The following is a 26,024-nucleotide window of genomic DNA, read 5'->3' as shown; positions in this document are numbered from 1 at the left end:
CTCCTCTGGACAGGTACCTGGAACTGCAGCATTAACACTTCAACTCCCAGTGCACTACATGATGTTATGATGTGGAATACCAGTAACCAAAGATTATAAAACTATGACTAGGTGATCATCAGAGGTCCATTCCAATCCCTACAATTCCATGTTTCTGTAATTAAGTCCACTGCCTCACAGTTGCTGAAGAGACAATATGAATGAAATAAAAGACTAGGAGAAAATAAAAAAAAAAAAAAAAAAAAAAAGAAAAGAAAAAAGAAAAAAAAAATAATGCATTGGTTTGCCTGCTAACACAAATTTACTCTTAACATTCTTAACATACATTATCTGGTACTGGTACTGTATTCCTGTTTTAAGCTTGTTTTAAGGCATATTTGTTCCATTAGGTAAAGATTCCTAGCTCTGAATTCCAGTGCCAGTAACCACATTTTCATCTAGTGCCAATGGCAGGCTTTGAATCAAAGATTCCAAAAGCTTCAGTAAAGAAGCTAAATGCACCTATTTTTTTCCCTAATATTCCATAAATTGTAAGTGCTTTTCATAGTGTTCTGTACAAAACAATTTAGTTTATGACTGAAATACTGTATTTTTATTTTTACCAAGAAAAATAACTAGCTGTTATAAATTTTTATTTTTCGTGAATTCATGATTCATTAATGTTCTGCCTATTCCCTGCTCTGATCTATAGACTTTCCCTTAACATTTTTCATTCATTTTTTCATTCAGTGAGCACCACTGTTTCCTTAGTCAGAGTTCATCTTGAAAAAATCTTTCTCTTTAAATTATCCTGGACTTGCCCTGTCCTTTCAAAACAGCGCTTCCTAGCCTCCATATGTGTTCCTGCTTAGCAAAGTAAATTTCATCTTCAGTGAAAGCTTCCAGATATTTTTGTTCAAAAATGTATTAGCGAGTGTGCTCTTACTAGATACTGGCACTTTTCAAGCAACTTTCTTTAATAACATGCTTGCTCATGCTGATAAAAGAGGCAAAAAATGCTTATATGTCATTACTCTTTCCTAAAGATAAAGCATACTGTAATTTCATTTCAGAAGTTTCCCGGCTCCATCGGAGCTTAAGAAGTATTTTGTTCTTTTTTATTTATTTATGAGTTTTTTACCCAAACTTTAGTCAAGTTGCAGGTTTTGTATAACAGCACAAGATCCATATTTCCATCCAGGTGGATACACATGTATTCAAAAGAAACAGATAATTATGAAGAAAATACAGGGCAAGTACAGTTTTTAATAAAAAATTTGACGCAAATTATGTTCAATGACCACTAGCTACTTTACAGGAGGAGCTTTCCTTTTAGCTAATCTACTCAAGAACTGAAGCTCTATGCTTTATGCTGTTAAGGTTATAAAATCAAGCACTTGAAAGTGTGAAAATCATGGAATTTGAGCTACATTTACAAGTTTAAATTCGTTCCTTTTTACATATGTATTATTTATCATACACTGTCATTGCACTATTACTTTGAGTATTTTGTATCGAAGTCTACAGCTCTTTACAGGGAGCAGAGGGGCAGCGCTGAGCTCTGCTCGGTGTGACAGCGACAGGGAACGGCATGGAGCTGTCAGGGGAGGGGAGGCTGGGGGTGAGGGAAAGGGGCTGCACCACAGGGCGGTGGGCAGGGAACAGCCTGCACAGTGTTGTGGGCTCGGCCCTGAGTTGCTGGAGTTGAGGGAGCATTTGGGCAGCGCTCTCAGACATTGGGTTTGGATTTTGTTTGGGTGGTCCTGTGTGGAGCGGGGGATTGGAATCAATGATCCTTATGGGTCCTTTCCAACTCAGGATATTTTGTGGTTCTGATTTTGACTTAGTGTGTAGTTATTACACAAGAGAGTAAATATTCAGTGGCAAATTTCAACCAATCCTTACCTACACAAATTTTATGGAACTAGAGAAATGTGATGAATGTATTGCAAGTACTTATTTGCTAATCACATTAAAGGCTCTTAAACATACGTAAAATTTATTCATATGACCAATAAAGTATCCTCTCCCTAAGCTTGCTCTTCATCTGACTGTAACTATATTATACTGTTAATTCCAAAAATGTCTGAAAATATTGAACTTTGAAACTCACATTAATTGGTGCATTCTGTAGCTCTCAGTAATGAGATGTAATCAGTGAAAATGAAGGAAGGATTTCATTTTGTGCATGTGTGTCATGTTAAAGGTCATTGGAAGTTGGCAGAAAATGAACCCCCATACATTCCATCTTGTTATGAAATATCTGGTGGTGGAAGTTGCTGAGCTCAGATTCTGTGTCATGCTCACTTCAGTGCTACAGGTTCAGTGGTGTTCAATATATGAACTACCACAGTTACAGATTCACAAATAGCGCACTGCCTGATTCATCTTGTGGTGATCAAATGAGCTCCCACAACTACTCTGAAGGAGTTCTGGCCATGCCCAGTGAGAACTTACATGACTAGATTAGTGAGTAGTGCAGTTTATTAAAGCAACAGATTACTTATTCTTTTGGATTGCCAGTAATAAATACATGGTCTGTAAATAAAGTGAGGTTAAACAAGGAAGTAAATAATATAGTCAGATAGAATTGCTTTAAATCATGAAAAATGCTATAGAGATTTCTAAATTTGTGGGGGAAGCCCTTGGTATAACCATGTGTGTGAATACTACCCAACAGACATCCCTATGGTGAGGGAAATGAGGCTTACACAGTGATGGTCCCAGAAGCCAACAGCGTCCTCTCCAGCTTGTCTGCAATGGTAGAAAGGAAGGCCCTAACATCCACCCCCACCCCCCACCTCCCCCTTAATCAATTTTATACTATTTCTTTATGTTTCAAATGGAGCTTGAGTGACTCCAGTCATACATACCTTTGTTATGATTGGTGTAAACTTACTTTGCCTTCAAAGGGATAGTTAAAAAATTCAGAGCACATGCTCAGTGAGGGGAATTCATTCCTTGGAGGAGGGTTGCTTTTGGGATTGAGTTGTGTTTTGGCATTATACTGAGTAAAGTTCAACTGAGGGATGGTATTATGTTAAAAAATGGCAGACTGTTGGCTCAAGGTAGCAAATATGCTGCTTACTGGTTCCATAGTACCATCATGTTCCCATTTCAGTACTGGTACCACAGAACCAAGCCATGGTGTCTTCATTCCACCTTCTGTGCTTTCTCTTAGAATCATTACATCACTGTTCTCTGATGCTGCCAACAACTCAAGTTGCCTATGAATATCTGTGGGATGGATTCTTTGCACACCAGTCTGACTCTTTTGTACCCCTCTCCAGTGTCTGAGCAATGATGTACCTTTAATATAAGTTCAATTTCCAAGTCACCTCTAGCAATTATTCGACAACGTGGAATAGCAGTAACCTTTCATAATAAATGCAAAGACATTTTTCTTTAGGATCAGTTTCCTCTGAAAACAATTTTTTCTGTATAGAATTGTAGAATCATAGAATTCTTAGAGTTGGAAGGGACCTTTAAAGGTCATCTAGTTTAACTCTCCTGCAGTGAACAGGGACATGCACAGCCAGGTCAGGTGCTCAGAGCCTGGTCCAGTATGGCTGTGAAAGTCTCCAGGGATGGGGCACCCACCGCATCTCTGGGTGAGCTGTGCCACTGCCTCACCACCCTTTCTGTAAAATTCTAAAATACTTTTTCCCCTCCCCATGTTTCATGCCCCTACAGGATTCCTGCTACTTACACTTCAAGTGGTTATTTTAAAACTAACTTGGCATCTCCAACCTACACCACCATCACAGAAAGAACCGCCACCAAGGCTGACTCACAGGCAATTGTATTGCATATGACATGACAGCTGCTGTTGATTCTACCTTAATATCATTAACCTATGAAAATACATTCAATATAACTATAGCCTGCCACGCTGCTGAACTTCATAAAGTAGTTCAAATCATTGTTTGCTGCAGGTCATTAAGATACTAGTAAACAGACTATTTAACAATGCTGCTAATGTAAATTTTCCATGACAGCAGTCACTGGTATCCTGCTGACAAATGATAATGTCATTGCAACGTGTCCTTTGAGCTCAGTAATTATTTCTGTATTCATGAGTTTGTATGGGTGGAAATTTCCCTGTTCTGAATGTAAAAACTCTCAGCAAAGTTCACACACGCTTGTGCATCAGGTGCTTTTATGACATGAAATGTTTAAAATACCTATGAAGACATATTCTGTTCATCTTGGGCATCACACTGTGTTTCTCCCACCACGCAAGACTCTTATTGAAACACTGCTTTACTGAATTATTGTGTTAGATCCTTACCTTACAAGACTTCTTGTCGGCATTCAAGAGGTTTGGACAATGCCCTTACTAATGACATGCTTTCACTTTTGGTTAGCCCTGCAGCAGTCAGGCAGCAGGGACACGATGATCTTTGTGGGTTCCTTCCAACTGTACTTTTTCAATGGTAACTCTGAAAAAAATGTTTCAGGGAACAAAATGTGAAATACTTTCAAACAACTGCAGTGAACTAGCTTTGAATTTGTCCTGTGTGAAAGTAGATTTTGATATTTCAAACACTGCTGCAAATGAGTAGTTTGGATGTTATGAGGAATGTTACTGGGAGCTAAAGTGTAGTTTCATGATACTGATTCTTTCACGGTGCTTTTAAGTCTTCTAAAGTACTAGGAAGGACAACGTCTGAATATCAGCAGTTAAGACATAGTATCTAATATTTCTAAATGACATTTATCTATTAAAATGTCCAGGACATGATTAAATTTACCTTCATTTACATAAGGAAATAAATAACATTACTTTAAGCACCAGTAGTTACATATGGGGACTCATATTAAATAGAGATAATCTCAGAAAACAAGAAACTGGGTATCTTACAGAGAGGGATATTAAAGGATTCAAAGAAAACAGATTATTTCACCTTATTACTAGACTACAGGAAAAAATGAATGAACATGCAAATGGTGAACTTACTTGCAGAATAATAAAAAATAGCCAAAATGGAGTATTCAAGAACAAATTATGTAAAACCAAGTTAATTTCCTTCTTGGACAAGATAACTGGAATACTGAATTGAGATTGAGGAGGTTTTTTTATATTTTTCATATTCATTTATCAAAGGAAAATAGGGGAAATGTCGTCTGGATGAAAAAATCATAAAAGACAATGTGTGGCTTGAAAAGCTCTTCTGTAACATTAGCTGTCAGTACCAAACAGGGACTTCCTTTCTAGCTCATTCCCCTGGAGATTTCAGGCCCAACTGTCCTCAACATTTCACTAAACATATTCACTTCAAAGTTAATGGAAGTGTTAGGGTTACCAACGAGTTATAGAAGTCTGGTGAACAACTCCAGAATTCAAAATTGTCTTAATAAAGACATAATCTGGAATTAAGGGAGGGAGGAAGGAAGGGAGAAAGGAAGGAAGTAATTTTGGAGCATGGTATCTAGTAAGGAGAAATGAAAACTCAAAATGACAAATAAGGACGAAGGATGTGCATTCTGTAACATATTAGAAGTAAACATGGAGTATCACTAGAAAGGAAGGAAAGGAACGCCTTCTGCAGTCAAGAATTTTGCAGGCAAGATCTGGGTGAGGATTGCCTCCTTGCTCCCCAGGAAAATACATCTGAAGCAGTCCTCAGCACCATCTTCTAAAACACTGGTGATCACTGTGGAAAGCACACAGCAGCAAACAGCAAGATGGAGGACTCAGAATGCATTATCCAGGAAGGAAGACTGCAGAAATGGGGTTCCTTTAGTCTAGGCAGGTAAGGAGTTGATAAATCTTCCCGGTTACAGAAAGCTGTTAATAAGAAAGACTGTGATAGATTGGTACCCATTGTTCACCGGAAAGAATGACAAAAAGAACCCAGTGTAACTTTCAGTAAAGGCTATATAGGCCAAATACTAAGGTAAAATTGAGAGGAAAAATCTCGAACAGGACACCCTCAAATGTCTTTTGGCAGAAATTCTAAAAAAAATATGTTCCAGATAAAATTCTCTGCGGGAAACTTCATTGTATTTGATTCTTCTCCAGCGCCAGGGAACTGAACGATGTAACCTTTGGAAATCTATTCCATCCCCACATTTCTAATTCAGTGACCACATGATGTGCTTTAGCAAGGACCATTTATGGATTTTTTTATGAGTGCTCTAAGTGACATAAGGTTAGATAATTCCACCCTTTCACTGAACACATTTTCTTCCCCAAAAGGCATCCTACTTCTATTACAGTGGTACTTAGCACAGATAAAGACAGAGGAAGTTGTTCTAGGTTGAATTTGGGATCATTTAAAAAAATATGACTGTAAACAACATCTGACCTGACTCACAGAGTATGAATCGCTGTTTATTAAGTAATAAATAAATCAACAGCTTCAAAATTAATTGTTTTTGATTTTGGTTAGAAGAACTCCATTTTATATATATATATTTAATGAGTTAACTGGTTGAAAACAGATGTGTATTGATCATCAGAATACTCCTAAGAACACACACTTCAGAACAAATACCAGGTATGCTTGCAGCACTTAAGGCATCAAAGAGTGTTCTGATTTTCTAGGAAAACAGATCTGGTTGTACAAACAGAGAGCACGTGGCTACAGCTGAATGGCAGCAATTATCTAATCTGCAGCTTTCGCTGTGGAGACAGGTGCTGGAAAACGGCTACAGCTAAGGGAAACAGACAGATTTATTTGAGATAAACTTCGACTTCACCACCGAATAAAGGAAATAAGAATAACCAAACTGTGGGCTGAAAATGCATCCTGTAATGCATGCTAATGCATGCCCTCTGTATGAGCTCTATTGTATGAACTCTAATTAATATGAAAATTAAGTAAAAAGTAGAATCTGTGTAAGTTAAGAAAATTATTAATTTTCTTGATCTTTTTCTTGACTTTTTTTTTTTTTTAATGTATTTATTTTTCCTCAGAGCTGGGAAATAGCTTCATGTAAATAATTAATGCCTTGATATAAAATACAAGCGGCATGATGGCAATGTATTTGTCTCTCAGACTTACTGATATGGGTCAGTTTGGAACAGGGAAAGATAAGACTAGATCATGGGGCATGCTTGTGTGAAAATAATCCTTGTTACTGGCAATAACCTAGGGAAAATTAATTTTATTTTAATGAACAATTTAGTGTATCAAACTGCAGTTATATTCTGCAAATATGATCTTGTAGAAACAGCATTAAAGTTTTCCTGGTTATTATGCTGGGATTTTTCTATCAAATTTATTTCAAAAACACTTGGCAGTGTCTTCTTCACTGCCAACTCAGCAGTTTCTCCATCTCATTTCTTCTCACCTGTCTGCCATTTGACTACTCTTTGCCCATCTGCCATCATCCCTACTGAGGCTCCTGCAGCTAGAGCTGATGTGGTGAGTCTGGAATACCCAGCATGAGCCACAGAGAGCCCAGCTCACCCTTTCACATGGGTGGAAACACTGGGGAAAACAAGAGATAGCAAATCTACCATCCTCAGATAAAGGTGAATTTTCTGTTTGTTTTTTACAGATAATGCTATTTAGGTCAATGCAGTGAGGGAGCTTCTCTGGATCGTGAGCAGATGATATTCTTTATACTGTGGTAACTTTTTCCTGACTCAGCTGCTTACATTATGTTACAGAAGTTACGGCAAGATATTTTAAAGAGAACTGGTCAGATCAAGGAAAGTATTTTCTATCAAATGTTAAAAAAAAAAAAAAAGAAAAAGAAAAGAAAAGAAAAGAAAAGAAAAGAAAAGAAAAGAAAAGAAAAGAAAAGAAAAAGAAAAACTTTTTTGGGAAAAATCCATTTTTTTCAAGGAAATAGCATGATGCATTGATATTGGCTTTGCTGTTGTTGGTGTTCTTGTTTTCTTTACAGAATCCAAAGAAACTGTCTTATTTCATTTGAAAAATAAACATTTATGGGAAGAAAAAAAAAAAAAAAAAAAAAAGAGTTTGTACCTCCTGATGATTTTCTCCCAGGTTCTTTCCATCTTATTCCACGTTGAACTCAGTTTTATTGGAAAGTTTTCAATTGCAGGGTTTTTTTTGTTGCCTCTCATTTTGTATGTTCAGGCAATAGAGAATCAATATGATACTTCCAGTTAAAAAAACCCAATATTTAAGCACTCCATGGTTCAGGGGGGCCATATGCATGCCTCTTATCTGTAGCAGAGGAGCATGCAGTGAATGGCCTTTTGACCTGCACCCTCCCTTTCAGGGAATGGCCGCATAAACCATGCTTTGCAGTATGGGTGATCACAAACCAGACACCTCCATAAAAAACTGAAACAAAATGCTTCTGTCACTCCGAAAGTAATGCCTCCTACTTATTTCCACAGAAACTGCAACAGATACAAAGAGCACAGTAGTACTTTTTGACAGAGAAAATTATCTGCTACAAAACACTGTTGTTCAACATAGTCACCACCATTAGCTACACATTTTTGCCACAGATGAACAAGAGCCTGCGAGCTGCACTCATAAAAATCTGCAGGGCTGTCCAGAACTTGGCTTGTCTTTCACATCGCTGTCGGCACATCTGAGACACACCACCCTCTGCCCCACTGAGCTCACACCCACTGTTTGGTCTCCATAACGTTCAGCGAGCACTGATTAGCATCACTGAGTGCCACTTTGTCCTCATGGAGGAATTCAGTTCCACACTTTTGCTTCATCTGCACTTCCATGTTATACACCATTTGTTGGACCTGCTGCCACCTGTATCAGAGCAACAAAATGTAAGAGACTGTTGGTCCGAAGGTTCAGTGCCTATGGCCATATCACCAACATTCCCCTCTAACACCATGAGCCAACATAATAAAATAGGAGGCATTACTTTTGAAGCAGCTCTTGTCCGTTTATTTTAAACAGTATCATATGTAAACTTACTGTAAGTTGGTATAACCCATACAGCACCTAGAAGACTAGAATCAGTCATGCATCTTTTGTGCTTGGGATCCAAATATTATTAGAAGTGATGTGAAGAAACCAGCATTAGCAAAAAATTTATATTTTTCACTATAAAAATAGGCCAGATGAGCTCAGGTGGAAGGCATTTAAGTTGGTGCAATTTCCCACATAAACACACCTCTAATTGATGAAGAAATTGCCCCATCCTTCAGACCTGCCTGGCATTCACTACTGCAATAAACTGTGCTTAGGAAAGAAACATTGCTTCAAACATTCTTACTCTCTCAGGTACATCTCATGATGCAGATCGGGTTATAAATCTGACCAGAACAAACGTAGTATGCCATTAAAAATGTAACAAAGATGAGATTAAATTTAAAGGGCATAGACTCCAATTTTGCTCTTCTATGAAATTTACAGGGACCTTCCTGTCTGGGAAGTATTACAGAAGAATCTCACAATACTAATTGACTGAAGCAATGAAGTGGCAGATGAAATTCAGTATCAAAAAAAATGCAAAGCGGTGCTCTTGGTAAAAATAATTTTAACTATACATACAAAACAATATACTCTAAATTAGTTATTACCATTCTGGACAGGGATCTTGAAGTCCTTGTTGGTAGTTTTCTATAAACACTGCCTGCATAATTGGAAGGAAATGGCATTTGAGGAACAACTAGGCAAGTAAATGAGTAAAACAGAAAACAGTTTTACACCGGAAAAAAAGAAGTGTCCTCTTCTGAGTGTCCTACTTTTTCAAAAGTTGCAAGAAGACAGAGAGAGCAGTGGCATGGAGTTCTAGTATATAGCACAGAGTATAGAACACAGGAGGACAGAATAGTTAGAGGACAGGTTGTTCACCTTGAAAGAGACATAGCTGAAGTGTGATATTGTAAAGATATACACAACTACAGGTGATACGGTATGGTAAATGGCTTTTACCTCTTTTTTTTTCTTAGTAAAGTGCCAAGAATGGCAAAAATGAAAGACGTAAAACCAACTAAATAAAAGAACTTCTTAGAATGTGTTTTAGAGCTCATTTGCATAGGATAATGTGGACACTGAATGCACAAAATATGCTCAAAATAAACTGGATAAATATATGGAAATTATGACTGTAGGAAACTTCAACACATTGACCTCTCTGAAATCTTTGGTTTAAAAACCTGAAATTCCTGACTGTCAGGAGCAGAGAGCACTTAGTGAGGAAGGACTTCTCTGAAGTTCCCTCAAGTTTAAATGAACAACTGCAGGTTCTCATACCTCTCCCTAATAATTCCCCATCAGTTAACTCTGGATATAAGATGCTCCTCTAAATGGGCATGAGGTCTAACTTAATTAGTTCTATCAACATTTCTCTCAAACTGGAATAATCATGACTGATATTACTGTGGTTTAAAGTATAATCAGCCTTTTTTAGCTTTCTGCAGGACAATCACAACAGCCTCTCCTTTCATGGTCAAGATCTCTCAGCATAAATATTTACTTTCTTAAAGTTGATATGTTTTCAAAGAGCAATGTTTGCAGACACTGTGGCAGAAAGGAATGGGAGCAGTGGATTCAAAGCCAAATGATTTTACTCCCCCTACCTCAGTATCAACATAACACTATTAATGAGAAACACTATTAAAAATAATTACCTGTTCTGGATACCCTAGAATTTAGATGAATGAAAAATAAGTCAAAACAGAGCAAAGAACAAAAATGCAAGAAAACACTAAGGCAATTTCCTAAAAATGAGTTCTGTGAATGAAAGGAACCTATCTAGCTAACTGCCTTTTTCTGGTGCACTGCTAATCTATTCATTACTGCTGGTATCACTTCAAGAGGTGATGTGAGATGATGCCAAAGGGTGGAGTGTAAACAGTTCTAGATGAATGATTTGTATTTTATTTACCTTTTATTGTCCAGAAGTACTAAGCACTTCACAGAAGACATATCTTTGTCCCAGAGTTTACAGTCTAATGGATCTATCTGACAGGTATGTGAGCTACAACATATCATAAGGCACGAAAGGACTAAGAAAGGACAGGGTACTGAGTGAATTGTTTTCTTGATTGCTGAAGCATTCATGCTGACCATATACTGAAAGTTGCATCTGAAGCAAGACTAATCTAAATGACTGAATTTAGTTTCCAGATTGATCTCTGCCCAGATGGCTGTGTCATGGGGAGCCTTTGTGGCACAGACATTTGCCTATTCAGGAGCTCATTCAGCAGCACTGGCACACAGGGCAGAGGGAGGGTGTTCTCTGTTTTCATGCTGTCACTGCCTCGGTGCACCTGGAATCTGGAGTGGTGATGGATCTTTGTTTCTGTGTCTCTTAGTGAAATCACTCTTACCTTCCTCTTTTATCCTCTCCATACTCTTAATTCTCAGCCTATCCTTGATAATAGCACAGCTTCTTTATGCCTTTCTCAGCCAAGTCCTCCTCTCCCTCACAAAGTTACTTGTCTTCAGAACCATAACAACATTCCTTCTTAACAGATTGTGTAGCTGGGATTTATATGTTGAATGCAAGAATGTATAAATATGAATCAAAGTTGCTACTTCAGCATATGGCTATTTATCAGTACATATGCATTAAAGTTCTACTCATACAACAAAGTATCTATGTCTACTGCATATCTTGTGTTTTCTCTAGGATTTCCATGAGGCGAATACCTGTTTTCTGCTCTGTAGATTTATGTTTTACTCCTCCTGTCTAACATAAAGCCTTCATTTCTTGCATAGCAAAAATCTTCTCATATTCCTCCTCTTCCTTCAGGGTCTCTTCATAAACATATTTAGTCCAAGCACACGTCTGTCTGATGAACAAAATAGCTAAATGTTTTCAATTCTTGCTAGAGGGAAACTGCATTATATTTATACACCTTCTGCAGTAGGATTCACCCAGGTGCTGCAGCAGATAGTCAGCATCTCAGCTGATGCTCTGCAAAAGGAGTCCTCTCTAGCGGTGTCCTCCAGGCAAGGCCAGTAAGAGCTGCTACGTGCCCTAAGGCAAAGCAAGCATTCACTGCCAACAGATCCCTTCTAGTCTATCCCATCCAATATTCAGCAAAACACTTTTCAAGCATTCCTCACCATCAGAATTCATTTTTTTTTTAATTGTTAGTAAATTCTTTTTACCCAAGTCAAGTCTGTTTTGCCTTTGACAGTGACTGGTTAGTGGTCTCCCTGTCTTATCTTGACCCATGAGCTCTTCACCTCATTTTCTCCCTGTGTCCTGTTGGGGATGAGGAGTGAGAAAGCAGCTCCATGGCACCCAGCAGTCAGCTAAGGCTAACTACTGCAGCAGCAGTTTAAAAACCTACCTCCCCTTCTTCACTCTCCACCTCAGTCTTGATTACATCCCCGTTGCCTTTCCTGTCCCAGTTTTTATGAAAGGTAAACACTGTGATCAAATACATCATCTACTATGCACTTCTCCAAACTCTGCCAAATTGAACTTTTCCACTTTGACAATGCAACCTATCTCTTCTTCCTCCCTTGTGTCACTTAAACAAAACAGCTATATGGTGGTATCCTCCTGTTTCTTTCCTCTGCTTTCCAGAACTAAGAAATGAGCCTGAGATGTCTACATAAGGCAGTATCAAGAAGAGGATGGGATCCAGGAACAGCTCCTAGTGATACTGCTACTGGAATACTGGGTTTATCTCTGATCACAACCATTAGAAACCAAAGCTAAGGAAATGAGTGTTTAAAAAATGAGAGCAGGTAACAACTGGAATGACTTACCCAGGAAAATGGTGGATTTCCTGTCTTTTGAAGTCTTTAAATGAAGATTGGATGTTTTACTAAAATATATGGTTTTACTCAAATAGAAATTACAGACTTTATGTAGGAATTGCTGAGTGAGACTCTCGGTCAGCTCAAACTAGACCACTGTATGAAACAGTCCCCTGCAGATACTTGAATTACATTTAAGTTAATATGTTACCATTATATTTGAAAAAGACTTAGAATATGCTCCTTAGTTCAGCTGATAGGCAGAAACTCACTGTGCCAATCTAACAGATGAGAGTCTAAAATCCTAATCTTGTTTACCTGGAGTATTGTGTCTGGATATGGAGTCCTCAGTAGAGGAGAGACACAGACCTATTGGAGGACGTCCAGAAGAGGGCCACAAAAACGATGCATGGAATGGAACACCTCTTCTGTGATGGAAGGCTGAGAGCTGGGGCTGTTCAGCCTGGAGAAGGCTCTGGGGAGACTTGAAAGTGGCTGTACAGTATCTAAAGGGGAGCTACAAGAAAGAAGAAAGACTCTTCAGCAGGGTCTGTTGTGACAGGGCAAGGGGAAATGATTTACAACTAAAAGATGGAAGATTTAGGTTTCTTTACAATTCTTTCTTTACAATAATGGTCGTGAGGTGCTGGCAGAGGTTGCCCTGAGAGGTGGTGGATATCCCATCCCTGGACACACTGAAGGTTAGGCTGGATGGGGCTCTGAGCAACCTGATCGAGCCTGGATGTCCTTGTTTGCTGCAGGTGAGTTGGACTAGATGACCTTTAATGTTCCCTTTCAACTCCGATGATTCTATAATTTGTGGCTTGAATTCCACGTGTGTCAAATTGACTCAATATTTTACATGTTTCCAGGTTGACACGCTACTTGTGGTCAATAATCATTTAGCCACTATGGAATGGAAGTACTATTCCATCTTCATTACTATATTCCTGTGATTTCCAAAGTCAAAAATTTGAATGCTGAAGGATGGGGATAAAAAAAGGAGGAACTGTACTTTGGGGAGAATTCAGAGACAAAGATTTCTTGCCAAGGAGGAAGAAGAAAAAGACAAGCAGGAGCAAAACCAGAGGTCAAAAAAAGCCATTGGTAAATAACAGGCAGAACAAGTCGGCAGATTCAGAGACGGATGGGAATATGTGGTGAGAAAATAAAAGAAAGTTGAAGACCTACTGAAAAATAAAGGAACGAGCATCCCAACGTGCAGATGAAGTCTGTTTATCGTTGACCTGTGAAGAAATCTCTCAAAGAGAATTTATGTGCAGGAACACCACACTACCAAAAATACACACAGTCATAATCAGGTGCACGTGCCCATGCAAATAGCTTTCTGCATCTGTTTTCAGTGCTCTTTGCTCACTCTTTGGAGGATTCTGCAGAATCACTGTCACCCTCCACAGCAATTCATGGGAATCTTTTTCTCCCCCATAGGGTGTAGGAATATGGCAACGGAAGAAGCCTGGGTGAATGCAGAGTTCTGGTCTTGGAGCAATGCATTTGAACACGAAACAACAAAGTTCACCTTAAAAATCGATACTCTTCCATATTGCCAATTAACATTTCAAAATTAATTTATTGAGGCTCTGATCGTTCTGTGCAGAAATCTCTGCAAAGCCACAGGTAAAACCAGAAGCTCCCATCTCTGACACACAGTTATTTTGGGATGACTTCATTACCTACCATTTATTACATGCATCTTTTAATTATTAACTGCCATTTCCCCAGACCTCTGGCAGCCGCTTTGGCAGAACTTCCAAGGCTTCAAATCCAACGATAAGTGTTTGGATGCAAATAAAGCTCTGTAATTTTTTTTTTTTTTCCCCACTGAAGGTTAAAATAAACGAATAAGCGGGCGGTGGAGGAGCAGGGAAGTTTTCCTTTCATTTGCTCCCTCCTTTTGGCAGCATCGCCCAACAGCTCTGAGCGCATCCCCAGCTCTCGCCCCCATCTCTGCTGCAAACCCCGACAGAGGGGGTCCTGTCGGGACGTTCCCCCTCCCCCCCACCTCCGCAGCTCAGCGCAGGTGTATGCGCGCTGCCACCTTCATTAACAGCAGCCGGTGCTTAATGACAGCGGCCGGCTTCGGGGTACAGCAACCCAGCGCGATGAAGCATCCCTTATTCTTGGCTTCTCTGCTCTGTCCCCACGGTGCAAAGTTCCGGATATGCGGAAAGGAAAACAAAAATAAAGAATGATAAAATAAAATAATTAAGAAAATAGAAAACGGGGGGGGGGAAGGAAAAAAGGAAAGAAAAAAAAAGAAAACATTAAAAGCAGCGGGGTCTGATCCGTGCAGTGGCTCCGCGAGGCGGCTCCGCGGAGGGGCGCGGGAGGGCGCGGAACGTGCGCGGCTGCTGTCCGCCCGCGGCGGTGCGGGAGGCGGCGGCGGCAGCGGGGGTTGAAGGGGGGGGGGGCTGGGGAGCACGGCGCATGTCCGCCCTCGCCGCGCCGCCGCCAGCCGCTCCCCCCCGCCGCCAAACTCACCACCACCATCTTCTGCATGTGCATCGCTCGCAGCCGGACACAAACCGCTCCCCGGCGATGGAGACTGCGGGAAAAGCCCGGCGCGGCGGGATGGCTTGCTGAAACTGCGGCGGCTGCGGGAAGAGAGGCAGAGAATAGGGCAGCAAATCCTAAAGCAACAGCAAAATAAAAACTGAAAAGAAAAAAAAAAAAAAAAAAAAAGAAAAAGAAAAAAAAAGGAAAAAGCAAGGAGAAAAGCTCTTTTTTTTTCTCCCCCTTTTCCCTCTTTTTTTTTATTTTTTTATTTTTTATTTTTCAATTCTTGATTTTGTTTGTAGCCGCCTCGTCCTCAATGCCTCTCTGAGCAGCATCTAGCGAGCGAGCGGGAGAAGGCGAGAGAGAGGCAAAAGAGAAGATGAGGATAATTTGCAGACAGCTTGTCTTGTTGTTTTCTGGCTTTTGGGGACTAGCAATGGGAGCTTTTCCTAGCAGCGTGCAAATAGGTAAGCGCTGCATTGGGCTGTGTGCGGGTGCCCAGGGGTTCGAGCCTTTGCGAAGTGAGTTGGGAAGGCGGCTCTGAAGGCAGCTTGCAGCTTTCTCCTCCACCACCATCCCATTTCCCTGCCTTCGTTGACAGCCCGCGTGCATTTGTGTTTGTATGCGTACGTGTGTGTGTGTGTGTGCGTGCCGTAGGAAGGATGCTCATCTTCTGCCCAACTCATTCCAGCCCCGGGGTGCACAGGGTCGGAAGGAGGGGAGGGCGTTTAGGGAGATGCCCCTGAGCTGCTCCGGCCCCCTCTAGCTTCCCATTTCCTTGCGCTGAGGTTGCGGTAGCGTAGGCATGGGGCTGAAAGGCAACCCTGCTTTCCTTTCCCGTACTTGGAAAGTTTGTGATTTTGAAAGCCTCTCCGCATAGCTCTGTGCCCCCTCCTCACCCTTTTCCCATCGCCTCCCGCTTCCCTCCGTTCGGGCGCGTTTCGGATGGGACGCAGCTATCTGAATTCCTTCCAGCTCAGCTCCATCGCTGCATCATTGCCCGTGGACTTGTAGAGATGCTGCTAATAGAGCTGAGCGGCTCCCTGCCTGCACATGGCTGTGGAAGAGCAAAGTTCATTATATTCCTGTTTAGTGCAGATTATCCGACACAGATTGGGTATTTATTTCTTTTTTAATCCGGAAAGCATCGTTCCCCTTAATCAGCCCGCCACTTAATGTGAGAGGCTGCTGAGTAGCTGATTTAGCGGTGTGTTCAGTCGCAGAGAGATGGAGGCTAAACACTTGCAGAGGTCACTGTAATCATGGCAAATCGGGGTATTTACATGCGAAAAGCTGGAAACTGAGAAGTCGGGAAAGAAGCATGAAGCGTCGGGGAGGTGAATATCGATTGAGGACAGTGATTTAAAGGCAGCGGTTGTGATTATGAATGTGATTAGTTCCTTGCCCATTAAAGTCTTAGGACTTTCCTTACTGTGCAGCTTTAGGAAAGACAGTTGCTTGGTGTTAGAAGACAGTAGCTTGCCAGTAATTCACCCTGCTTCCTCTGCGTTTTGCTTTTTTTTATTTATATTTTTTATTTTATTTTATTTTTTTGTAGGTGGTCTCTTCATCAGGAACACAGATCAGGAATATACCGCTTTTCGATTAGCAATTTTTCTTCATAACACCAGCCCCAATGCCTCCGAAGCACCTTTTAATTTGGTTCCTCATGTAGACAACATTGAAACAGCTAACAGCTTCGCTGTAACAAATGCCTGTAAGTAAACGTGCCATTGATCTGACCGGTTTACGGGTAAATTGCAATGAAAATAACAGGAAATCATGTTGTTATCATGCATTGGAAATACAGCAGAAAGTCTGTTTTTGGTGTAGATACCATAGAAGAAGAGCAGGGGGGACAGCAGTCCTTGTTAGTCCTAACTGGAGCACAGTTCTCTCTCCTGCCTTGTGCTCACTAACCTGATGTGACATTTACTTCAGTGTTATTCCTGTAGTTTCTCGCTTTCTGGTTTCTATGGAGATGAATTTTGTTGTTGTAAAGAAAAATTATGAATGTCTCGATCCGTCCATAAGCCCCACTGTTGCTCTTGATTGCGTTCGGGTATGACGTGCCTTGCATGTATTTGGAAATATACAATAATGTGTATGCTCATGAATGCTTTGCTAATGCTTGGGAAGGAGATAGGGAAGCGGCGGTGTGCAGGATTATATATCTGAGTCGGTTGACGCTGCAGTTGATCTGGTGATGTCACTTGAGGCAGCCCTGCTCTTATATTCTAGGTTGTAAATGTCTCTTATCATCTCGTAATGCATACATCCTGTGGATATGTCTCTATGCATCCATACATTGGTGCCAAGTCAAGTTAGTATCTGATCTACTTGATTTCACAGACCACCTCAACTGGAACAAATACTCTCTTCCTACTATATATTTTCTACACACACGCACACATACAGGCGCACATACGCCATGAGAAGGAAACAGAAAATGAAGTGCCCTTACCAAATACAGTAGCAGCTAATCTTTTTTATTATTATTATTTTTAACAGATTGTAATTAAGCGAATTTCCTACATTTCGATCACCTCAGGGTCTTTAGCAGTGGCTGAAACACATGCTGAATAGTGCTTGGTCTTGGAGAGCAGCAGAGCATCATTTCTATTTAACTTCACGTATGTCAGGCTGATAAGGAGGAATTTATTTTATTACATAAGACAGTGGGATACAGTGTGGCAAAGCTGAGGGCTGTAGGAACATCACGTTCATGTTTCAGAATTTGGTTCTGTAGGTTTTCTTCTGTGGCCTTTAAGATTTTGAACTCCTTCTCTTCATTCAGGAGCAAATTGCCTCTGGATGTAGATGCCCTGAGCAGCATTGCTTATCAAGTTTAAAATAGAAATGAGCTGGAGGTCTTCCTGTCCACCGTGCCTTTAAAATATGTCCTGTGTTTTTCCCCAGCTTCTCACAGCCATGTCTGTGGAACTACTTAATATGTAAACATGCCATGCACTGTGCAGTTCTCATATATAATTTATTGAATGAGCATTAAATTCATTTATATGAGTCTTCAGTACTATAAGTTTCAGATGACCTTGCCACCTTATTTAACAGGAAAAGCTTCTGAGCTGCCAAAATGGCTCCATTCATTTCAAGCAGGAAAGACTGATGTCCCATTAAGTGTGAATTCTATATTAGGGAATGTATTAGTTGTGTTTAGCATGAAAATCAATATCAAATTCCATGAGAAGAAAGCATTTCAGAAGGGCTTTTGAAACTGGGAGGCATCAGATCTATGCAGGTGTAGTTCATTGAGAAAACATTACAGTGCGTGTCAACTTTGCAGGCGCTGGTTACATATTCCACAAAGACAAATGACACAGGAGCTTTTTTTAAACTTTCAGTTTTAGTGAAGGAGGAAGGGACTAAAAATATTGCATGCTGAAATGAGTAGTTTTAGATAAAGTCAATTATCTCAGATTCTGCCTACCCATCTACTTCTGCCAAATGATTTCAGAGGCAATTGTTACTTTTTGGATTAAGGGTATTGCGGAGAATTTCCTTTGGAGTGCTAGTGAATTAGTTCTGATTTGCATACATTTAAGATTATCTAATGTTGAACCACTTTTGCATGTCAGACTTAAATGCCTTAGATTCAAACAAGGGTTTGTCCAACTTTCCCTGATTTCAAAGGTCCACAGCAGATTCTTCTGTCTCGTTCCAACCATCTCAGGTTATTTCAGCTGCAGTATTTTAACCGAGGAAAACCTGTCCTCTTGTATTTGCTACAGTCTATAGAAATCATGATTCATAACCTTGTACTTTTTTTTTTTTCCATTAAATTGAACCCACTTTTATTTCTGAAGAGTTTAATTACTCAGTGATCATAAATCTGTACAGTATAGGGGTAGGCAGAGAAAGAAAGACAATAAATGTATATGTTTATATAGATGCATACTACTATCATTCTGTAACTGTATTAAATAGACATAACTTTGCAGGCCTCTTCAGGTCTGCACTTCCCACTTGAACCAACATGTATTTTTAGTCCAACTTCATGTTTACTTTACATTTTGCAGTCTTGTTCTAATAATCTCTTTCTCGTTTTTCATATAGTACTGAAGAATATATTTTAAATAACAAATGTTCTACTAATGAAACACGGGCAAAGTGACTGACAAGTGAATGAACATATCACATGTCCCTTAAGCTAAATATGAGCAGAATCCTGCAAAAATCAATTGTCTGATAGCTGGAGGACACTGACTTCCATGTGATTGAATTTCCTGACTTGACAGAGGCTTCTAAAGCACAGATGTGTGAGGTTTTCTAATCTAATTAAAGAACCCCCACCATCAGCTCAGAATTAAATGATTTCATGGCAATATAAAATGATAACTCCTTCCTGAACTGCTATTAAACAGCAGCTTTGGACCTCATTATTTGTGTAGAAAAATTCCTCTGTACACACGTCTCCAGATACAAGGTATAAAAGCATTAGAGCTTCTGGGCTGAACTGAATATTTGTGTGAGTTCAAGCATGAAGATCTAAGACATGACCACTTACCTCTAGATCTGTTTCCATGTGCACAGAGGTTACTTGTGAAGGTTCAAGGCCTGGCTCACTGGGTGTATTAGGGACCCTAAACAGGCTGTTTCAAAGCTTTATGGAGGGTGTGTTGGTGGGTAACCCACTACAGTGTTGGAAAACTGTGGGGTATTTTTTCATTAAATATAAACATACAGCCAAGTGTACATTCAGGAGTGCCTTTGGAACTGGAATGATTTTGTATATTCCGTTTAATATCTGTCTTCTAATGATTGTCATGCATATTTCTGTTTTCTTTAAAAAGGCCTAGGCACAATTAAGTGTGAATGTACAAGGAACAGGTTGCTTAAGCAGAAAGACACTTTTGCAAAATGGATCTGATCTGTATCAGTGTGGAGATAATCTTTCCTCTCCTTTCCCCTTCCCACTTGCGTGTTTTATTTAAACCCTGTTCGTTTTTGCACTGCATACATTATTCAGAGAATCTCTCTTACTGACAGAGAGAGCTGAAATTATTGCAAAACATGAAAAGTACAAGGTTCTTACTCATCAGAGCACAATACACCAAAGCTGAAACATATGAAACATTGACATACATTGGTTTGCACATTATAAGTGGGAGATCTTGCTCATGATTGGAAATCCAAATTCAGATGGATGTCAGAGGTATGAACACTGCTTTGGTTATTGGAGAGTGTTTTAGATATTTATTCTTTAGCTGAATGCTGAAAATTTTCTCCACTGCATGCAGAATCTATAATGCATTACTAATGTTCAGCAAAGCCATCAACATCATACCTGCTCGAATAATTTTAAGAGGAAGTTATACAATGTCACAAAAAAAACATCTACCTTCCAACTCTTGTCTTGTGGTTGGGAATTTTTGTATTGAAATTTCTGATGCAGGCCAGTATTGCAATTTAGTTTGACTGGAAGGGACCTTCCAAGATCATCGTATCCAACTACTTGACCTCTTCAAGGCTAACCAGAACTTAAAGAATGTTACTGAAGGCATTCCCCAAATGCTTCTTGAACAATGAAAGGCATGAAGCTTCAGCCACCTCTCTAGGAAGCCTGTTTCACTGTTTAATCCCCTTTATGATAAATAAATTTCTCTTAATATTCAATCTGAACCTCCCCTGGTGCAGATTTGTATCTCTCATTTTTTCCTGTTTTAACAAATCAGTAATCACTGCATTTACCTCAGCATCCATCATTGTATATAGTGCATAGGTGTTGACTTCAAAAGGCCTTGAAGGAGAAATGAAAGAAGAAATGTTTTCTCTGCCCATTGTGGGTGAGGCATTCTGGTTACTTGTAGTCTTTGCACTCCAGGTTGCAGTGCATCCTGAGCCAAACTTTGTTCTTTTTTTTTTTCTTTCTTTCTTTCTTTTCGGTTCTTCTTTTTTTTTTTTTTTCTCTCTTTTTCTTTTTCTTTTTCTTTTTCTTTTTCTTTTTCTTTTTCTTTTTCTTTTTCTTTTTCTTTTTCTTTTTCTTTTTCTTTTTCTTTTTCTTTTTCTTTTTCTTTTTTTCTTTTTTTTTTTTATTTTTCCATATATTATCTCTAAGGGTACAAGAAGAGATCATACCTATTCCACACCTGATCACATGGTTTTTCAGAATGATCATGTTTTTCTTAAGCCTTTGACTCCAAGACCTCTGATTTTTATGGCTAAGTTTCATCATTAAAAGCACACTACACCATGAGACATGTATAGCTACCTTGGTTTCAGTCCAGATCACAGTACATGAGAAGACAACACTGGAAGCGTCATTGTGGAATGTAAAGCTTAACAAAGCACCTTGCTGCCCAGGTTACCATTTCTTCTCTGCCTTGCAAACAAGCTGAAGTTGTTCCTCCATGCATGAACAGAAATATGGCAGTCAAAACTATGTGCACTCTTCACAGCACAGTGCACTGTGATATTTTCTGCAATATTTTATTCCACAGACTGTGAAATCACTAGTAATAAAGTCCACCAATCCACTTGGTTTTGAAAGCAAGTGTGCAGAACCATGTTCTGATTTTTTTTTTCCAGGAGAAGTCATTCTGGAATACATACATATGTATTCAGTTGAAATATTTGTTTCAAAAATCTTTCATGTATAACCAGTCTTGCAGTTTTTGTACGTGATTAGGCTAAATGAGGAGGAAGAGGTCTTGGTTCAAGAGTTTCATCAGTGGCTCATATTAAAACTACAGCTTTTCCCTTTGAGTCAATTCAACTTCATGTGATGAAGATGAACACATTCCCAATGCACATAACTTCAGGAAGATCAAACACTCTTTGTCTTACACACAATTCACTTCTCACCAAATTTTTATCTCTTCCCCCAGATTTTAATCGCAGTTGATAGTATTGAACAGCAGAGTTTGCTTCATGTCATGTGGACTGGGAAAGGAAAAGAAAGCCTACTGGAATTTATTATTATTTTTTTTAAAATGTGTCTTGGAATAAATTCACTCTCTTTCCAACAGTTAGTGTCTTTGACTTTAATGCCCTCCAGACTAAGGTGAGCTGGGGACCTGACACTAGGGGTCTGACTCTGTCTCACCAGAATGCAGTTTCTGGTCAAGCTCCAGCAAGTTTGGAGTCATCCCCAAGGGCAGACAGGAGCCTCCCTCCATGAGTCCATCTCTGGCCTTGCAATGTTGGTTGAGGGAGCAAAGGCAGTGACATCTGCTGAGGCAGATTTTTGCTTTTATATCATGACTGTGTCATTTCACTTAAAGCGGTTTTAGCTTTGATTTGAGAAGATTTTCATTAAATTTGGTAATTAATTTTACTTCAATAATTACAACTCATTTTAGGAATAAGTGTGTACCCTTAGCTTAATAATCAGTGCCATTTAAACTGTGATAGTCCTTATTTAGAAAGTGAGTTTCGATAGCGTTTAAAGATATTTTCACAGAATCAAGAGCATCACAGGATAGCTGAGCTGGAAAGGGACCTCTGTGTCCCTCTGGCCCAAGCCCTGCTCTAGAAGGGACACCCAGAGCAGGGTGAGCAGGGTGCCCAGGGTCACATCCAGGTGCCTTTGAAAGGTCCCCAATGAGCCTCTTGGCAACCTGTGCCAGTGCTCCATCTCCTGCACAGCATAGCAGTGCTCCTGGTGTTCAGAAAGAACCTCCTGTGTGCCAGTTTGTGCCCACTGCCTTCTGTTCTGGCACTGGGCACCACTGAGCAGAGCCTGGCTCCATCCTCTTTGTATCCTGCCTTCTGGTATTTACGGACACTGATGAAATCCATGTGTGCCTGTTTTCTGGGCTGAACAATCCCCAAACTGCTCTTTTACTGTCAAGAGTAGTACAGCATTCCCAAGGATGCAGTTCAGAGTTTTGAAAGTTACCATGAAGGCATGCCATGTGCTCAGGCTGGAACTGCAAAATCAGTGTTCTAGTTGACTACAAAAATGGAACTGGATTAAATCTTATTGTTCTGAAATAGGATTGATTACAAGCAACAACAAAACAACCCACAACATTTGAAGTGTTTTTCCTTAATATATGGAGTTTGTTTCAAAGTAAACCACAATTCTTGAAAATAATTTATCTTAGAATTCTGTTACTTGCTGATGGAATTGAAGAGTATATGTGTGCTTATATGTTATTTACTGTATGAAGGATTTTGTACATGTGTAACTGGGAGAAAATCTGCGTTCAAAGAGTTTCCTTGCTCTAATTGTGATCCTTCCTCAATGGCTGTATGGCAGAGAGAAAACCAACCATTAATAGCTCTAATCCATCAGAGACTGGATTTAATTTTCAAGGTGATTGTTGGGAAAATAAATAATGAGCCTTTGGTGAAATAGTGAAATATAGTCAAATTTCTGCAGTGAAAATTCAGAGCATGCATTTCTCTGGCATGAAATAAGTCTTTTGTCTTAGCATTCTACTGGACTGGCTAAAACTGTAAACTCAAAAGCTTTATTAGAAGCTACAGAACTAATTTCATCTTCCTTTCATAGTGTTAATGACAAAGATTGTGCTACTTCATTCCTCCTGCAGAAGCCAACAAAGTGCAGTGCGGTGTTTTTTATCTAAGACAAAGCTCCTTTACAAAAGTAAATTAAATGGATTATTTTCAGCTTTATCATTGCAATCTAAGTTTGTATGCTAGTCAAAATAGCTCATGCACTTCATTTTTAGATCTTGACTGTTTTGAGACTTGCTTGATCACAAGAGAAGAAACTGTTTGCTTTGATTTCTTAACCATTTTACATCCTACTATGAATTGTGCAAAGTCAGGTTGTGAGCAGGTGTGATCATTTCAATTTAAATATTTTGGGCAAAATAATCTTTTTGTATGGGTCTTACTTCTTAGTATGCGACTGATTTAAAAGGGTTGACATTTGTGCTAGTGCAAACATGAAGAAATTCATGCATTTGGATAAGTGTAAAAGGAAAAATTGGTCTCCTGTCTGGAGTTCCATTTCTCTGTATAGTTGGCTTGAGGCAATGATTTTGGACTAGCACAGCACAAAATCCTCTAGATTGGTCTGGGCAGGAACTCCTGCAACTTTGGTGGGTATACTTATATCTGAGTTATGTGATGGGACACAAAGTCCAAGTAGACAATATATTCCAGAGTTATAATGGTTCTTACATATTCTAATTATTTTTTTTTTTAAAGATCTTGCTAGGTTTTAACAATGTTAATATGGATTCTTAACAACTCTATATATCTGAACTGTATGTTTTCAGACACCCAAGTTCAAAAAGAGAGATTGTCTCATGTTTTGCTATGCAGAGCTTGTTCTAGTATTTACCAGCAGCACCTGTCTTCTTGATGGGAACTGCTTATTACTAAGCATTTAAGAAAATCTGTCTCTATCTGTGTGATAAAGTATGGGTCAGGTGCCTTGTTTCAGTAGTGTTACTTCTTTGTGACAATTTTGTTTCTTCCCTCTTTTCTTTCCCATAACCTTCCCTGACTTGTTTGGGTGAGTTAAGCTGTTTGTTGGATCTCTAGTTCCTTATGGTCGGGTGGAACCAGAGTGTGACATACACACCGTATTTATATAGGCTATGCAATGTGAAGAGACAGCCCATTTTCTTCACAACATTCTTCAGATTATGGATAGGCTTTCTGTGGGAATCAAGGGGAAAAACCTGTGTTCACAAGCTGCTGTTCTTTCTGGGTGTTGGCCAGCTACACTGACATGAGCAAAATCCTGCTCAAATATCGGGCCTTGTCCCACAGTTCTTTCCCCAGGCAGAGCTGTTGCTCAGTTAAGTAGGGGCCTTACCTGAACTGGGATTGCAGGCTGGAACACTTTATAAGGAAGGGATAGTAGGGTCAGCTTGTTTTCAAGATGAATAGGCTTTCATACTTTTATCTCATTTCTCAGGTTTTTTGTTTTGATTTTTTTAAGTATTAAATTGCTTCGCTCCTTTTTAAATATGTATATGTTTAGAAATTGGACCTCTGCTGTGCAGTTGCCTATTTAAAAAGAATGTCATTTGGGCAGTTTTTGTGTATTCCACAGGCTATTTCAGTGTTGTACTTACATGCAGCCATTGCTCCTGAAAAATACAGTCTTCTGCAGTACCTTTTGGTATTCTCAAGTCATGGACAATGTGAGCTGTTGTCCACTGCAGGTGTTTTTTTTTCTGTAAATACAAGTAGATCACAAGGGAGGCAAAAAACAGTTGCAGTGTTTGTTCATTACATTCTTGATAGGGAAAGGCTTTAACACATTATGAAGATTCATACTAAATTACATCATATTTTACTATTCATAAGAATCCCTCAGTTTCTCACTCACATTCCTTCTCCGTGTTAGATTCTGTGCCATTTCTGCATGTACATCTTCCACTTGATTTTATGGTGTGTTTGCATAGTAGTCTCTTAAGCTCATAAAATTTGAACTTCATTTTTATGTGAATGTCACCTGTTACAGTTCAGTTTCCCAATGAATATCCATCAAACAGGTGTTTTTGAAAAGCTCCCAGGTACTGAAAATTAACCGATGAAAAGAATTGAGACCTCTACTCTTTCCAGAAATCTTTTGAATTTGAATTTTGGCACTTTGCTGTTATAGGCATTGTATGCGTTAATATTAAAAATGCTATAGAAAATAATTAGGAATTACGGCACAATGTATTCTGTTCTCGTTAATTTATTTCACAGCCTTGTGTTACACTTCATTTCCTTTGGTTAAACATTTCATGTGGCCTTTTTTTTGGTGTCAGGGTCAGACCTGTTTCCTTAGCGGATAAAATGATTCGTGTAATACATATTCAAGGTAGAGGCAGGGGAGAGTGAGACAATTCTTCTAGCGCAAAGAGAGTACAAAATGCATATTATTACCAGTCCTCAAAAGATTCCTGTTCTGCTTCAGTGTTCCTGATGTACCAGTATTTCACGCTATGAGTTAATGTGAGATTACAGATC

At 39.4% G+C, this 26,024-nt stretch overlaps 1 protein-coding gene across 12 annotated transcripts in view; it reads left to right on the top strand.

Annotated features, from left to right (window-relative positions):
* The first annotated feature begins 15,053 nt into the window (after window positions 1–15,053).
* Window positions 15,054–26,024, top strand: part of GRIA4 (glutamate ionotropic receptor AMPA type subunit 4) — a 210,414-nt gene continuing 199,443 nt past the window's right edge. For all 12 annotated transcript variants that reach the window (XR_014949138.1, XM_015852216.3, XM_015852210.3 and 9 more), the window contains exons 1-2: window positions 15,054–15,586; window positions 16,678–16,836. Coding sequence is in view for 11 of the 12 variants with exons in the window: in XM_015852216.3 (XP_015707702.2) it covers window positions 15,499–15,586; window positions 16,678–16,836 (247 nt within the window). In the remaining variant the exon portion in view is untranslated. The remainder of the gene's footprint in view (window positions 15,587–16,677; window positions 16,837–26,024) is intronic.

The sequence above is a fragment of the Coturnix japonica genome, chromosome 1, assembly GCF_054131305.1.
Source record: "Coturnix japonica strain WE chromosome 1, WE-NBRP24, whole genome shotgun sequence".
Classification (NCBI taxonomy): Eukaryota; Metazoa; Chordata; class Aves; order Galliformes; family Phasianidae; genus Coturnix; species Coturnix japonica.
This window is presented reverse-complemented; position numbering and strand designations above follow the sequence as displayed.